This window comes from Rhodnius prolixus, unplaced genomic scaffold (assembly GCF_049639745.1).
Source record: "Rhodnius prolixus isolate KJV_2025 unplaced genomic scaffold, Rpr scaffold_2, whole genome shotgun sequence".
Lineage (NCBI taxonomy): Eukaryota > Metazoa > Arthropoda > Insecta > Hemiptera > Reduviidae > Rhodnius > Rhodnius prolixus.
The window spans coordinates 63,286,556-63,303,719 of NW_027411592.1; the positions used below are offsets into that span (position 1 = coordinate 63,286,556).

The 17,164-nt window shown below is 29.3% G+C and overlaps 1 protein-coding gene across 4 annotated transcripts in view; it reads left to right on the forward strand.

The window, feature by feature from the left end:
* Positions 1-2,707: 2,707 nt before the first annotated feature.
* The window catches only part of hiw (MYC binding protein highwire), a 305,440-nt gene continuing 290,983 nt past the window's right edge, over positions 2,708-17,164 (forward strand). For 3 of the 4 annotated variants that reach the window (XM_074120285.1, XM_074120284.1, XM_074120286.1), the window contains exons 1-3: positions 2,709-2,908; positions 3,912-3,981; positions 5,035-5,259. In XM_074120285.1, coding sequence (XP_073976386.1) covers positions 2,841-2,908; positions 3,912-3,981; positions 5,035-5,259 — 363 coding nt within the window. In that variant the 5' untranslated portion in view covers positions 2,709-2,840. Of the gene's footprint in view, positions 2,909-3,911; positions 3,982-5,034; positions 5,260-17,164 lie in introns of all 4 variants that reach the window. The other variant, XM_074120283.1, reaches the window with a different exon arrangement.

A 17,164-nucleotide genomic window follows, 5' to 3' on the forward strand; every position in this document is an offset into this window, starting at 1 on the left:
AGTCATTCCTGTTTACGCATATGCGTTTCATATTCTCCACGTATCTAATGCACTGATACAGTCGAAACCGAACTTCACCGAATGAGTGGTGTATAGGGAAAGTCCATATAGTGACATTTGTGTTAAAGCATTACCCGGCCACAAGCCCATGAAAGATCGCCTCACGTTGCTGTTTTGTGCTAATGCAAGCGGTGACTTGAAAATTAAACCATAGCTGGTGTATCATTCGGAAACTCCACGAGCCTTTAAGAAATGCAACATCCACAAGAACAAACTAAATGTAATGTGGAAAGCCAATAACAAGGCTTGGGTGACACGTGACATTTTTGTTGAATGGATAAATGAAGTGTTTGGTCCTTCTGTGAAAAAATATTTATTGGAGATGACTCTGCCGCTCCATGCGTTGCTTGTACTGGACAATGCTCCCGCTCATCCTCCAAGTCTACAAAATGATCTTCTTGACGAATTTCAATTTATCAAAATTCAATATCTGCCTCCTAATACTACACCGTTACTTCAGCCTATGGATCAACAAGTAATTTCCAACTTTAAGAAACTGTACACTAAAGGTCTCTTCGAACATTGTTTTGAGGTGACTGAAGAGACAAACCTTACTTTGCGAGAATTTTGGAAATACCACTTCCATATTGTTACATCCCTCAAGATAATCGACAAGGCGTGGGACGGGGTTACCAAAAAAACTCTAATTTCTGCATGGAAGAAGCTCTGGCCTGAAATCCTCGTCGAATCTGGTTTTGAGGCGATTGAATCCGAACCTGTGGAATCTCTAGATAATGAAATTGTGTCTTTGGCCACGGATATGGGATTGACAGTTGATAAAGATGATATTGATGAGCTTGTAGCAGATCATAGTCAAGAGCTATCCACAGAGGAACTTGTTGAGTTGCAACACATTTCACAACAAGAATTGGTGGAAGAGAATTTATTAGACAAAGAGGAGAAAATATCAGAGGAACAACAATCTTCCAGCGCAATAAGAGAAATGTTGAAAGCATGGGAAACTGTTGCAACACACGTAGAAAACTATCACCCGAATAAGGCTGTGGCTATGCGATCTATAAATTTATTTAATGATAATGCTGTGTCACATTTGAAGACATTTTGAAGCGACGGCAGAAACAAGGAACATTGGACAAATTTATAATTAAAAAGGATTAATTATGAATGTACATATTTATCTCAATTAATATATGTAATTTATATTATTACATCATATGTACATATGTATGTATATAATTTTTTCGAAATAAATGTTATAAAAAAAATTTTTATTAATATTTTTTTTGCATGGAACCAATTATCCCCTTTTATTTTAATTTAAATAAAAAAAATTGTTTCGCTTAACGAGTATTTCGCTTAACGAGTAAGGTTCTGGAACGATAATTCGAGCATAATTGCTCGTTAAGCGAGGTTCGACTGTATATATAAACATAATTGAACAAAATTAACTCTACTTGTAGAATTTTGTTCATCTTATACTTATTTCAGTTGAAGATCATTCAATTTTAAAGATTATTTAAAAAAAAATAAACGCAATGGTTCTATCTTTTTTATCCCCTTAACTTCAAGAGTAAGTATAAATAAACATATTTCGCATACATTAGTTTAAGGTTATGGGCTTCAATTCATATTCATTTGGGTAAAACTACGGTATGTGACCCTAGAACATAGCCCATATTTGTAGGCAAATTATGAAAAATAAGTTTCTTCATTCTGATGGTTCATCTAAAACATAAAAACATAAACACGAGAACAATAACTATCATGTAATATTTTACATTTAACAATTTTTTTTACATAATCAACATTTGTAAAGTACAATAATTAAAAATTCTGCAGTATTTCAACTGTTCTTATAAGTATAATTTGTAAACAAAATATCAGAAAGCAGTTCATGCAGAGTGGAAAGAAATGTACAGCTCGATTAACTTAAGCAGTTGCTTTATGAAATTTAGTCTCCAAATCTTCTGATTTAACCTTCTCACTTCAAAGAAATATCAGATTTAACTATATGGCCTAACAAAGCAGGAAGATACATTTTTGGTAAAATAGCAATGAGATGGGAATTAATCTCAAATTGAGCTTGTATATGTCTCGCAAGACTTTCAGTATTATGTGTGGCCAGCTTATAGATGTTTCCATCCAAAAGATCCATTCAATCTCATTAACTTTTCGCACAATTCTTAGAGTGGCATTGTCTCTTCCGTTTTGGGAGAGATTCCAAGTTGCACGGTCCTAAGGAGGTCTGGTGAGTTACTATCATGGCGCTATTTCAGTAAACTGTACGGTGTTAACAACCGTGTAATATTTGGGAGATTTAATATGTTGCTACAACATTTGGAATTCAATGGTAAATCATTTGAACTAAAACATGTATCTCTTTCTAGCTTTCGAGTGCAGAGATAAATTGCTTTTGTTTGAAATTCTTTTCATGAAAATCTATTTACTAGAGAGTTTTGGAACCTTATACTTCTCTCAAATGTTCATTTATTACAATTACAATGTTACGTTTATCATCACAAGTAGTTAGTGAATACACAATGTTTAAAGAACGTTACCAGTAGATTTTTAAATTTTCCCGGGGGCATTACAACTTGAACATACAAGGACCTCTACTAGTAGAGTGTTACTATCACAGCCTTGATGCCGGGACGCGCAAGTCTGTTTTGATGAAGGTTACACTAGTGTTATGCCCAGTATTTGAGTGTTATGGCACTCTAAACAGAGCTGGACACGATCTTAAAAGTGTTTTTTTCTTTTTGCACGAAGATGTAGTTTAATTAAAGCATAGTAAAATTAAGAAATAGCTTAACTGTAAAATGTTTCCAGAACCGGATGAATTTGCCATTCATTTTTATAAATTATTCAGAGTACATCCTGAGTTAAAGTAAGTGATTTTAGTATTTACTTTTACATTTAAACAAGCATTGACAACAAAATCAATAAATGCATTAGCTTTATTTTTTTTTAGAAAATTTAATCTAAAGTATATTGTGTGTTGATTTAAACAAATTTCATTTTGTAAAAAATTGAAATGTATTTATTTAACTTAAATTCATTTAATTAGGCCAAACCATTTTTGCTTTCTCAAGTTATTTTTATCCGTTTTAAACATCAAATGTTAGTTCACTATATATGTTCTTTGAATACAATTTTGGAATTTAAATTAGCCTTAAAACACAAATAAAGTTTCTTCATTGCACTTCTGACAAGACAGTTTGATTCAAAGTTATGAAATTTTTGTGCATTGCTACCTTTAAACATCTTACCAGAAAGATCAATATTTGTTTGTTGCAACAATAATTTACTTATTTTAAAATTACTCATATCTTGCAATGCTGTTTACAAGCTCAGAAACTGTTACATTTAACTATTGCTGCGTTAATAACTCAGAAAATATAATGGCTTAAAATAATTTTTTATTGATATTTGCTTTAGGGAATTTTTAAAACAAATATCAGCATTCACATATTAAGGGTTGTTGTCCCGTGACTCATTGCTACCCACCCTTGTCGTGCATACACTTATTGTGGGAAAAACAAATCTATCATTTAAATTATTCATTTATTTGAAAATGTTGCTTACGACAGAATGACAACAAAGATTATTATTATTTTAAAGTAAACTTTTCTGTGGAATGTGAAACTAACATTTCGTGTTTTAAACAATATTTTACAGAAAAAGATTGGATAGCCGATGCCCAATATAGTAGTTCAAAAAGCAATAGTAGTGGACATCATCTGTGTACATCATTTTTAAAAATATTAACTTTTTGTTGTATCTATGATATTTTTATTTTCTGAGAATGGCCTTCTGTTAACACAAAAATATTGATATTAATATATTAATTATAATTATATTAAATATTAATATATTCATTTCTTTTTCAGGAAAAAAATTGAATGGAAGAAACATAAAAAGAATAAATCTTCAAAGGGAAAAGAAAATAGAAAGCCTAAGGTACAAGTAAAAGGAAAATATTACATTTTATCTACTTTAATTTAGTTTTACCAAAACATTTATTTATATTTATTAACAAATATAACATTTGTTAATTTATTTTTTATGTAAAAAATGGATTATTGTACAAATTGTGAATCAAGAGTGATCAATAATTCACTTTTTGAATAACTGTATATTTATGTTGATTTTTACGAGTAGTTTTCAACTTTGCACTATTTTTTATTATTATTTTGTTACCGGCTATTCTATACTCCGACCAGATGGAACATTTGGTGCTTACCCTGGAAGTGTCCGAGCGAAACTGCTCACCCGTGTTCCATAAAGCATCCTAGAAAGAGTACACCTTTTTAAAACTATGCTCTGGTACAAATCACACCAACCACCTTAACACAACATTGGTTCTGAGGATGACTTCTCCTACTTAAGAAAATCTAGTTCCAGAAAATAAAAAAAAATGGGAGCATATATACTCCTCCAAATCGTGGTAACCAAATACGGTACCTAAACTGCTTTCCCAAGACTGCGTTAATCAAAGGAAAGAGTACTTCCTCCATGGAGGAGCCTATGCTTCAGACCCAAACCGTATACCCAAGCTCCATTTCTAGACAGGCTTTTTAGTTCCTAAAGAATAACAGCAGAGCATTGCTGTCCTCATTAAAACCATTATGGTATCCTTCTCTAACCGGCCAACGCTAGCTTTGCAGAGTCACTTGAAGTCTAAGCCTCTACTTACAATACTTTTTAACACTTGTTTCTTGCTAACACTTTATTAGCCCTAATCTCCTGTTAAGGGAGCCCTTCAAATAACATAAAACTGAAGTTTCTTCAAAACTAAAACATCTTTAATTAAAATCTTAAACAATAATGAATTTTTTTATACTAAGTGTTCTAAAGGGGGCACTACATCTATTATTTATATTTGTTAATATTCTACTAATTAAGTTGCTTTCATGCAAATCTTAAAATAATCTGTGAATGTACGTTTTAATGCTGGGTTATAGCTTGAAAACTCATTTTAATCGTATTTAACCTTATTACTATGTTTACTAGATCGAAATCGTTGGAGAAGTGCCGCCGGAGATTGAAGTGGCCGGAAATGCTTCCAACTTTGCCGTATTTTCCACGGTCAGATTGGCCGTCTTGGAGCGATGGATGAAAGAAGCAAACGATCTCTATTTGACTTCCTCAGGCAGCGCACCTCCGCAGTCTGCCTCCAATTCGGACAGTGAAGATGAAAATTCCCACCCAGTTCCTACACCCGCTAGGATACCGAAGGTTATTTATTGCTAACTTTTAAAAATTAATTGTATTTTAAAAACTGGGTATTCTAAACTCAGTTACATATGTGTAACTGATAAAGTGTGTTCAAACACAAAAACGGATCTACAGACCTCAAAAGGCGTTCACCTCAAGTTCACTGAGCACAGACACACATCATCATTTCAGAATACAAAAAAAAAGCTAAAGATTGGGCCTGTTTGAAGGCATTCTGAACAAGATTTAGATGTCACTTTTAACTATAAATTGGATTTTGTAGTACATACCTCTTTAACAAAAACATACAGTTTAAAAAGTTAAATATAATGGCTGATAAAACGCTAAAAGATGCGTTTAATCAACCCTTATACTTAACAATTAAATTAATAATAATTTTATCTTAAAACTGTAAGTTTTTATTAAGGTAAGTCGATTAAAATTTGAAGGTATTTACAAACCACTAAAATTTAACCTCCTATATCACAATAAATATTATGACTAGAACATTGCAATTTTCAGTTATAGACGTAAAGGTATTTGCCAACCACCGAAATTTAACCCTGTATATCTCAATAACTATTATCAGTAATAACTATTTGTTTTCTCTACAAATAGGTAAAGAAATCATTGAATGCTGATGAACAGGAAGATAGTAATAGAGGTTTAAAATTTGAACGTATTTAGAAAACTCAAAAATTTAACTTCCTATATCAAAATAAATATTATGACTAGAACATTGTAATTTTCAGTTATAGAGCTTAGCTTTCTCTACAATTGGGTACAGAAATCATTGAATTCTAACGAACAAGAAGCGAGTTATAGAGGTTTGAAATTTAAAGGTATTTGCAAACCACGGAAATTTAACCTTCTACATCTCAATAACTATTATAACTAGAACATTGCAATTTACGACAGTTATAGACCTTTGTTTCCTCTACAATTAGGTAAAGAAATCATTGAATTCTGATGAACAGGAAGAGAGATATAGAGGTTTGAAATTTGAAGGTATTTGGAAACCTCTAAAATTTAACCCTCTATATCTCAATAACTATTATCAGTAAAACATTGCTATTTATGTCAGTTATAGACCTTTGTTTTCTCTACAATTGGGTAAAGTAATCATTTAATTGTGATGATCAGGAAGAGAGTTGTAGAGGTTTGGAATTTGAACGTATTTAGTAACCTCCAAAATATAACTTTCTATATCTCAATAACTATTATCAGTAATACATTACTATTTATGTCTGGTATAGAGCTTTATTTTCTCTACTATTAGGTAAAGAAATCATTGAATTCTGATGAACAGGAAGAGAGGTATAGAGGTTTAAAATTTGAACATATTTAGAAAACTCTAAAATTTAACATTCTATATCTCAATAACTATTATAACTAGAACATTGCAATTTACGTCAGTTATAGACCTTTGTTTCTTCTACAATTAGGTAAAGAAATCATTGAATTCTGATGATCAGGAAGAGAGTTATAGAGGTTTGAAATTTGAACGTATTTAGAAACCTCTAAAATTTAACCCTGTATATCTCAATAACTTTTATGACTAGAACATTGCTATTTATGCTATTTAAATTTTAGAGCTTTGTTTTCTCTACAATTAGGTAAAGAAATCATTGAATTCTGATGAACAGGAAGAGAGTTATAGTGGTTTAAAATTTGAACGTATTTATTAACCTCTAAAATTTAACCTTCTATATCTTAATAACTAATATGACTAGAACATTGCAATTTACGTCAGTTATAGAGCTTTGTTTTCTCTACAATTGGGTAAAGAAATCATTAAATTCTGATGACCAGGAAGAGAGTTATAGAGGTTTGAAATTTGAACGTATTTAGAAACCTCTAAAATTTAACCCTCTATATCTCAATAACTATTATCAGTAAAACATTGCTATTTATGTCAGTTATAGACCTTTGTTTTCTCTACAATTGGGTAAAGTAATCATTTAATTGTGATGAACAAGAAGAGAGATATAGAGATTTGAAATTTGAAGTTATTTGCAAACCACGGAAATTTAACCTTTTATATCTCAATAACTATTATCAGTAAAACATTGCTATTTATGTCAGTTATAGACCTTTGTTTTCTATACAATTGGGTAATGTAATCATTGAATTCTGATAAACAAGAAGAGAGATATAGAGATTTGAAATATAATGGTATTTGCTAACCACCGAAATTTAACCATCTATATCTCAATAACTATTATCAGTAAAACATTGCTATTTATATCAGTTATAGACCTTTGTTTTCTCTACAATTGGGTAAAGTAATCATTGAATTCTGACGAACCAGAAGAGAGATATAGAGATTTGAAATTTGAAGGTATTTGCAAACCACGGAAATTTATCCCTCTATATATCAATAACTATTATCAGTAATACATTGCTATTTTTGTTAGTTATAGACCTTTGGTTTCTCTACAATTGGGCAAAGTAATCATTTAATTCTGATGAACAAGATGAGAGATATAGAGATTTGAAATTTGAAGGTATTTGCAAACCACGGAAATTTAACCTTCTATATCTCAATAACTATTATCAGAATTACATTGCTATTTATGTCAGTTTTAGACCTTTGTTTTCTCTACAATTGGGTAAAGTAATCATTGAATTCTGACGAACAAGAAGAGAGATATAGAGATTTGAAATTTGAAGGTATTTGCAAACCACCGAAATTTAACCATCTATATCTCAAAAACTATTATCAGTAATACATTGCTATTTATGTCAGTTATAGACCTTTGGTTTCTATACAATTGGGTAAAGTAATCATTGAATTCTGATAAACAAGAAGAGAGATATAGAGATTTGAAGTTTGAAGGTATTTAGAAACCTCTAAAATTTAACCCTCTATATCTCAATAACTATTATCAGTAAAACATTGCTATTTATGTCAGGTATAGAGCTTTATTTTCTCTACCATTAGGTAAAGAAATCATTGAATTCTGATGAACAGGAAGAGAGGTATAGAGGTTTAAAATTTGAACATATTTAGAAAACTCTAAAATTTAACATTCTATATCTCAATAACTATTATAACTAGAACATTGCAATTTACGTCAGTTATAGACCTTTGTTTCTTCTACAATTAGGTAAAGAAATCATTGAATTCTGATGATCAGGAAGAGAGTTATAGAGGTTTGAAATTTGAACGTATTTAGAAACCTCTAAAATTTAACCCTGTATATCTCAATAACTTTTATGACTAGAACATTGCAATTTACGTCAGTTATAGAGCTTTGTTTTCTCTACAATTAGGTAAAGAAATCATTAAATTCTGATGAACAGGAAGAGAGATATAGAGATTTGAAATTTGAAGGTATTTGCAAACCACCGAAATTTAACCTTCTACATCTCAAAAACTATTATCAGTAATATATTGCTATTTATGTCAGTTATAGACGTTTGTTTTCTATACAATTGGGTAAAGTAATCATTGAATTCTGATGAACAGGAAGAGAGTTATAGAAGTTTGAAATTTGAACGTATTTAGAAACCTCTAAAATTTAACCTTTTATATCTCAATAACTATTATCAGTAAAACATTGCTATTTATGTCAGTTATAGACCTTTGTTTTCTCTACAATTGGGTAAAGTAATCATTTAATTCTGATGAACAAGAAGAGAGATATAGAGATTTGAAATTTGAAGGTATTTGCAAACCACGGAAATTTAACCTTTTATATCTCACTAACTATTATCAGTAAAACATTGCTATTTATGTCAGTTATAGACCTTTGTTTTCTATACAATTGGGTAATGTAATCATTGAATTCTGATAAACAAGAAGAGAGATATAGAGATTTGAAATATAAAGGTATTTGCTAACCTCCGAAATTTAACCATCTATATCTCAATAACTATTATCAGTAAAACATTGCTATTTATTTCAGTTATAGACCTTTGTTTTCTCTACAATTGGGTAAAGAAATCATTGAATTCTGACGAACCAGAAGAGAGATATAGAGATTTGAAATTTGAAGGTATTTGCAAACCACGGAAATTTAACCCTCTATATCTCAATAACTATTATCAGTAAAACATTGCTATTTATTTCAGTTATAGACCTTTGTTTTCTCTACAATTGGGTAAAGTAATCATTGAATTCTGATAAACAAGAAGAGAGATATAGAGATTTGAAATATAAAGGTATTTGCTAACCACCGAAATTTAACCATCTATATCTCAATAACTATTATCAGTAAAACATTGCTATTTATTTCAGTTATAGACCTTTGTTTTCTCTACAATTGGGTAAAGTAATCATTGAATTCTGATAAACAAGAAGAGAGATATAGAGATTTGAAATATAAAGGTATTTGCTAACCACCGAAATTTAACCATCTATATCTCAATAACTATTATCAGTAAAACATTGCTATTTATTTCAGTTATAGACCTTTGTTTTCTCTACAATTGGGTAAAGTAATCATTTAATTGTGATGAACAAGAAGAGAGATATAGAGATTTGAAATTTGAAGTTATTTGCAAACCACGGAAATTTAACCTTTTATATCTCAATAACTATTATCAGTAAAACATTGCTATTTATGTCAGTTATAGACCTTTGTTTTCTATACAATTGGGTAATGTAATCATTGAATTCTGATAAACAAGAAGAGAGATATAGAGATTTGAAATATAAAGGTATTTGCTAACCACCGAAATTTAACCATCTATATCTCAATAACTATTATCAGTAAAACATTGCTATTTATTTCAGTTATAGACCTTTGTTTTCTCTACAATTGGGTAAAGTAATCATTGAATTCTGATGAACAGGAAGAGAGTTATAGAAGTTTGAAATTTGAACGTATTTAGAAACCTCTAAAATTTAACCTTTTATATCTCAATAACTATTATCAGTAAAACATTGCTATTTATGTCAGTTATAGACCTTTGTTTTCTATACAATTGGGTAATGTAATCATTGAATTCTGATAAACAAGAAGAGAGATATAGAGATTTGAAATATAAAGGTATTTGCTAACCACCGAAATTTAACCATCTATATCTCAATAACTATTATCAGTAAAACATTGCTATTTATGTCAGTTATAGACCTTTGTTTTCTCTACAATTGGGTAAAGTAATCATTTAATTGTGATGAACAAGAAGAGAGATATAGAGATTTGAAATTTGAAGTTATTTGCAAACCACGGAAATTTAACCTTTTATATCTCAATAACTATTATCAGTAAAACATTGCTATTTATGTCAGTTATAGACCTTTGTTTTCTCTACAATTGGGTAAAGTAATCATTGAATTCTGATGAACAGGAAGAGAGTTATAGAAGTTTGAAATTTGAACGTATTTAGAAACCTCTAAAATTTAACCCTCTATATCTCAATAACTATTATCAGTAAAACATTGCTATTTATGTCAGTTATAGACCTTTGTTTTCTCTACAATTGGGTAAAGTAATCATTTAATTGTGATGATCAGGAAGAGAGTTGTAGAGGTTTGGAATTTGAACGTATTTAGTAACCTCCAAAATATAACTTTCTATATCTCAATAACTATTATCAGTAATACATTACTATTTATGTCTGGTATAGAGCTTTATTTTCTCTACTATTAGGTAAAGAAATCATTGAATTCTGATGAACAGGAAGAGAGGTATAGAGGTTTAAAATTTGAACATATTTAGAAAACTCTAAAATTTAACATTCTATATCTCAATAACTATTATAACTAGAACATTGCAATTTACGTCAGTTATAGACCTTTGTTTCTTCTACAATTAGGTAAAGAAATCATTGAATTCTGATGATCAGGAAGAGAGTTATAGAGGTTTGAAATTTGAACGTATTTAGAAACCTCTAAAATTTAACCCTGTATATCTCAATAACTTTTATGACTAGAACATTGCTATTTATGCTATTTAAATTTTAGAGCTTTGTTTTCTCTACAATTAGGTAAAGAAATCATTGAATTCTGATGAACAGGAAGAGAGTTATAGTGGTTTAAAATTTGAACGTATTTATTAACCTCTAAAATTTAACCTTCTATATCTTAATAACTAATATGACTAGAACATTGCAATTTACGTCAGTTATAGAGCTTTGTTTTCTCTACAATTGGGTAAAGAAATCATTAAATTCTGATGACCAGGAAGAGAGTTATAGAGGTTTGAAATTTGAACGTATTTAGAAAACTCTAAAATTTAACATTCTATATCTCAATAACTATTATAACTAGAACATTGCAATTTACGTCAGTTATAGACCTTTGTTTCTTCTACAATTAGGTAAAGAAATCATTGAATTCTGAAGATCAGGAAGAGAGTTATAGAGGTTTGAAATTTGAACGTATTTAGAAACCTCTAAAATTTAACCCTGTATATCTCAATAACTTTTATGACTAGAACATTGCTATTTATGCTATTTAAATTTTAGAGCTTTGTTTTCTCTACAATTAGGTAAAGAAATCATTGAATTCTGATGAACAGGAAGAGAGTTATAGTGGTTTAAAATTTGAACGTATTTATTAACCTCTAAAATTTAACCTTCTATATCTTAATAACTAATATGACTAGAACATTGCAATTTACGTCAGTTATAGAGCTTTGTTTTCTCTACAATTGGGTAAAGAAATCATTAAATTCTGATGACCAGGAAGAGAGTTATAGAGGTTTGAAATTTGAACGTATTTAGAAACCTCTAAAATTTAACCCTCTATATCTCAATAACTATTATCAGTAAAACATTGCTATTTATGTCAGTTATAGACCTTTGTTTTCTCTACAATTGGGTAAAGTAATCATTTAATTGTGATGAACAAGAAGAGAGATATAGAGATTTGAAATTTGAAGTTATTTGCAAACCACGGAAATTTAACCTTTTATATCTCAATAACTATTATCAGTAAAACATTGCTATTTATGTCAGTTATAGACCTTTGTTTTCTATACAATTGGGTAATGTAATCATTGAATTCTGATAAACAAGAAGAGAGATATAGAGATTTGAAATATAATGGTATTTGCTAACCACCGAAATTTAACCATCTATATCTCAATAACTATTATCAGTAAAACATTGCTATTTATATCAGTTATAGACCTTTGTTTTCTCTACAATTGGGTAAAGTAATCATTGAATTCTGACGAACCAGAAGAGAGATATAGAGATTTGAAATTTGAAGGTATTTGCAAACCACGGAAATTTATCCCTCTATATATCAATAACTATTATCAGTAATACATTGCTATTTTTGTTAGTTATAGACCTTTGGTTTCTCTACAATTGGGCAAAGTAATCATTTAATTCTGATGAACAAGATGAGAGATATAGAGATTTGAAATTTGAAGGTATTTGCAAACCACGGAAATTTAACCTTCTATATCTCAATAACTATTATCAGAATTACATTGCTATTTATGTCAGTTTTAGACCTTTGTTTTCTCTACAATTGGGTAAAGTAATCATTGAATTCTGACGAACAAGAAGAGAGATATAGAGATTTGAAATTTGAAGGTATTTGCAAACCACCGAAATTTAACCATCTATATCTCAAAAACTATTATCAGTAATACATTGCTATTTATGTCAGTTATAGACCTTTGGTTTCTATACAATTGGGTAAAGTAATCATTGAATTCTGATAAACAAGAAGAGAGATATAGAGATTTGAAGTTTGAAGGTATTTAGAAACCTCTAAAATTTAACCCTCTATATCTCAATAACTATTATCAGTAAAACATTGCTATTTATGTCAGGTATAGAGCTTTATTTTCTCTACCATTAGGTAAAGAAATCATTGAATTCTGATGAACAGGAAGAGAGGTATAGAGGTTTAAAATTTGAACATATTTAGAAAACTCTAAAATTTAACATTCTATATCTCAATAACTATTATAACTAGAACATTGCAATTTACGTCAGTTATAGACCTTTGTTTCTTCTACAATTAGGTAAAGAAATCATTGAATTCTGATGATCAGGAAGAGAGTTATAGAGGTTTGAAATTTGAACGTATTTAGAAACCTCTAAAATTTAACCCTGTATATCTCAATAACTTTTATGACTAGAACATTGCAATTTACGTCAGTTATAGAGCTTTGTTTTCTCTACAATTAGGTAAAGAAATCATTAAATTCTGATGAACAGGAAGAGAGATATAGAGATTTGAAATTTGAAGGTATTTGCAAACCACCGAAATTTAACCTTCTACATCTCAAAAACTATTATCAGTAATATATTGCTATTTATGTCAGTTATAGACCTTTGTTTTCTCTACAATTGGGTAAAGTAATCATTTAATTCTGATGAACAAGAAGAGAGATATAGAGATTTGAAATTTGAAGGTATTTGCAAACCACGGAAATTTAACCTTTTATATCTCACTAACTATTATCAGTAAAACATTGCTATTTATGTCAGTTATAGACCTTTGTTTTCTATACAATTGGGTAATGTAATCATTGAATTCTGATGAACAAGAAGAGAGATATAGAGATTTGAAATTTGAAGGTATTTGCAAACCACGGAAATTTAACCTTTTATATCTCACTAACTATTATCAGTAAAACATTGCTATTTATGTCAGTTATAGACCTTTGTTTTCTATACAATTGGGTAATGTAATCATTGAATTCTGATAAACAAGAAGAGAGATATAGAGATTTGAAATATAAAGGTATTTGCTAACCTCCGAAATTTAACCATCTATATCTCAATAACTATTATCAGTAAAACATTGCTATTTATTTCAGTTATAGACCTTTGTTTTCTCTACAATTGGGTAAAGAAATCATTGAATTCTGACGAACCAGAAGAGAGATATAGAGATTTGAAATTTGAAGGTATTTGCAAACCACGGAAATTTAACCCTCTATATCTCAATAACTATTATCAGTAAAACATTGCTATTTATTTCAGTTATAGACCTTTGTTTTCTCTACAATTGGGTAAAGTAATCATTGAATTCTGATAAACAAGAAGAGAGATATAGAGATTTGAAATATAAAGGTATTTGCTAACCACCGAAATTTAACCATCTATATCTCAATAACTATTATCAGTAAAACATTGCTATTTATTTCAGTTATAGACCTTTGTTTTCTCTACAATTGGGTAAAGTAATCATTGAATTCTGATAAACAAGAAGAGAGATATAGAGATTTGAAATATAAAGGTATTTGCTAACCACCGAAATTTAACCATCTATATCTCAATAACTATTATCAGTAAAACATTGCTATTTATTTCAGTTATAGACCTTTGTTTTCTCTACAATTGGGTAAAGTAATCATTTAATTGTGATGAACAAGAAGAGAGATATAGAGATTTGAAATTTGAAGTTATTTGCAAACCACGGAAATTTAACCTTTTATATCTCAATAACTATTATCAGTAAAACATTGCTATTTATGTCAGTTATAGACCTTTGTTTTCTATACAATTGGGTAATGTAATCATTGAATTCTGATAAACAAGAAGAGAGATATAGAGATTTGAAATATAAAGGTATTTGCTAACCACCGAAATTTAACCATCTATATCTCAATAACTATTATCAGTAAAACATTGCTATTTATTTCAGTTATAGACCTTTGTTTTCTCTACAATTGGGTAAAGTAATCATTTAATTGTGATGAACAGGAAGAGAGTTATAGAAGTTTGAAATTTGAACGTATTTAGAAACCTCTAAAATTTAACCTTTTATATCTCAATAACTATTATCAGTAAAACATTGCTATTTATGTCAGTTATAGACCTTTGTTTTCTCTACAATTGGGTAAAGTAATCATTTAATTGTGATGAACAAGAAGAGAGATATAGAGATTTGAAATTTGAAGTTATTTGCAAACCACGGAAATTTAACCTTTTATCTCTCAATAACTATTATCAGTAAAACATTGCTATTTATGTCAGTTATAGACCTTTGTTTTCTATACAATTGGGTAATGTAATCATTGAATTCTGATAAACAAGAAGAGAGATATAGAGATTTGAAATATAAAGGTATTTGCTAACCACCGAAATTTAACCATCTATATCTCAATAACTATTATCAGTAAAACATTGCTATTTATTTCAGTTATAGACCTTTGTTTTCTCTACAATTGGGTAAAGTAATCATTGAATTCTGATGAACAGGAAGAGAGTTATAGAAGTTTGAAATTTGAACGTATTTAGAAACCTCTAAAATTTAACCTTTTATATCTCAATAACTATTATCAGTAAAACATTGCTATTTATGTCAGTTATAGACCTTTGTTTTCTATACAATTGGGTAATGTAATCATTGAATTCTGATAAACAAGAAGAGAGATATAGAGATTTGAAATATAAAGGTATTTGCTAACCACCGAAATTTAACCATCTATATCTCAATAACTATTATCAGTAAAACATTGCTATTTATGTCAGTTATAGACCTTTGTTTTCTCTACAATTGGGTAAAGTAATCATTTAATTGTGATGAACAAGAAGAGAGATATAGAGATTTGAAATTTGAACATATTTAGAAAACTCTAAAATTTAACATTCTATATCTCAATAACTATTATAACTAGAACATTGCAATTTACGTCAGTTATAGACCTTTGTTTCTTCTACAATTAGGTAAAGAAATCATTGAATTCTGATGATCAGGAAGAGAGTTATAGAGGTTTGAAATTTGAACGTATTTAGAAACCTCTAAAATTTAACCCTGTATATCTCAATAACTTTTATGACTAGAACATTGCTATTTATGCTATTTAAATTTTAGAGCTTTGTTTTCTCTACAATTAGGTAAAGAAATCATTGAATTCTGATGAACAGGAAGAGAGTTATAGTGGTTTAAAATTTGAACGTATTTATTAACCTCTAAAATTTAACCTTCTATATCTTAATAACTAATATGACTAGAACATTGCAATTTACGTCAGTTATAGAGCTTTGTTTTCTCTACAATTGGGTAAAGAAATCATTAAATTCTGATGACCAGGAAGAGAGTTATAGAGGTTTGAAATTTGAACGTATTTAGAAACCTCTAAAATTTAACCCTCTATATCTCAATAACTATTATCAGTAAAACATTGCTATTTATGTCAGTTATAGACCTTTGTTTTCTCTACAATTGGGTAAAGTAATCATTTAATTGTGATGAACAAGAAGAGAGATATAGAGATTTGAAATTTGAAGTTATTTGCAAACCACGGAAATTTAACCTTTTATATCTCAATAACTATTATCAGTAAAACATTGCTATTTATGTCAGTTATAGACCTTTGTTTTCTATACAATTGGGTAATGTAATCATTGAATTCTGATAAACAAGAAGAGAGATATAGAGATTTGAAATATAATGGTATTTGCTAACCACCGAAATTTAACCATCTATATCTCAATAACTATTATCAGTAAAACATTGCTATTTATATCAGTTATAGACCTTTGTTTTCTCTACAATTGGGTAAAGTAATCATTGAATTCTGACGAACCAGAAGAGAGATATAGAGATTTGAAATTTGAAGGTATTTGCAAACCACGGAAATTTATCCCTCTATATATCAATAACTATTATCAGTAATACATTGCTATTTTTGTTAGTTATAGACCTTTGGTTTCTCTACAATTGGGCAAAGTAATCATTTAATTCTGATGAACAAGATGAGAGATATAGAGATTTGAAATTTGAAGGTATTTGCAAACCACGGAAATTTAACCTTCTATATCTCAATAACTATTATCAGAATTACATTGCTATTTATGTCAGTTTTAGACCTTTGTTTTCTCTACAATTGGGTAAAGTAATCATTGAATTCTGACGAACAAGAAGAGAGATATAGAGATTTGAAATTTGAAGGTATTTGCAAACCACCGAAATTTAACCATCTATATCTCAAAAACTATTATCAGTAATACATTGCTATTTATGTCAGTTATAGACCTTTGGTTTCTATACAATTGGGTA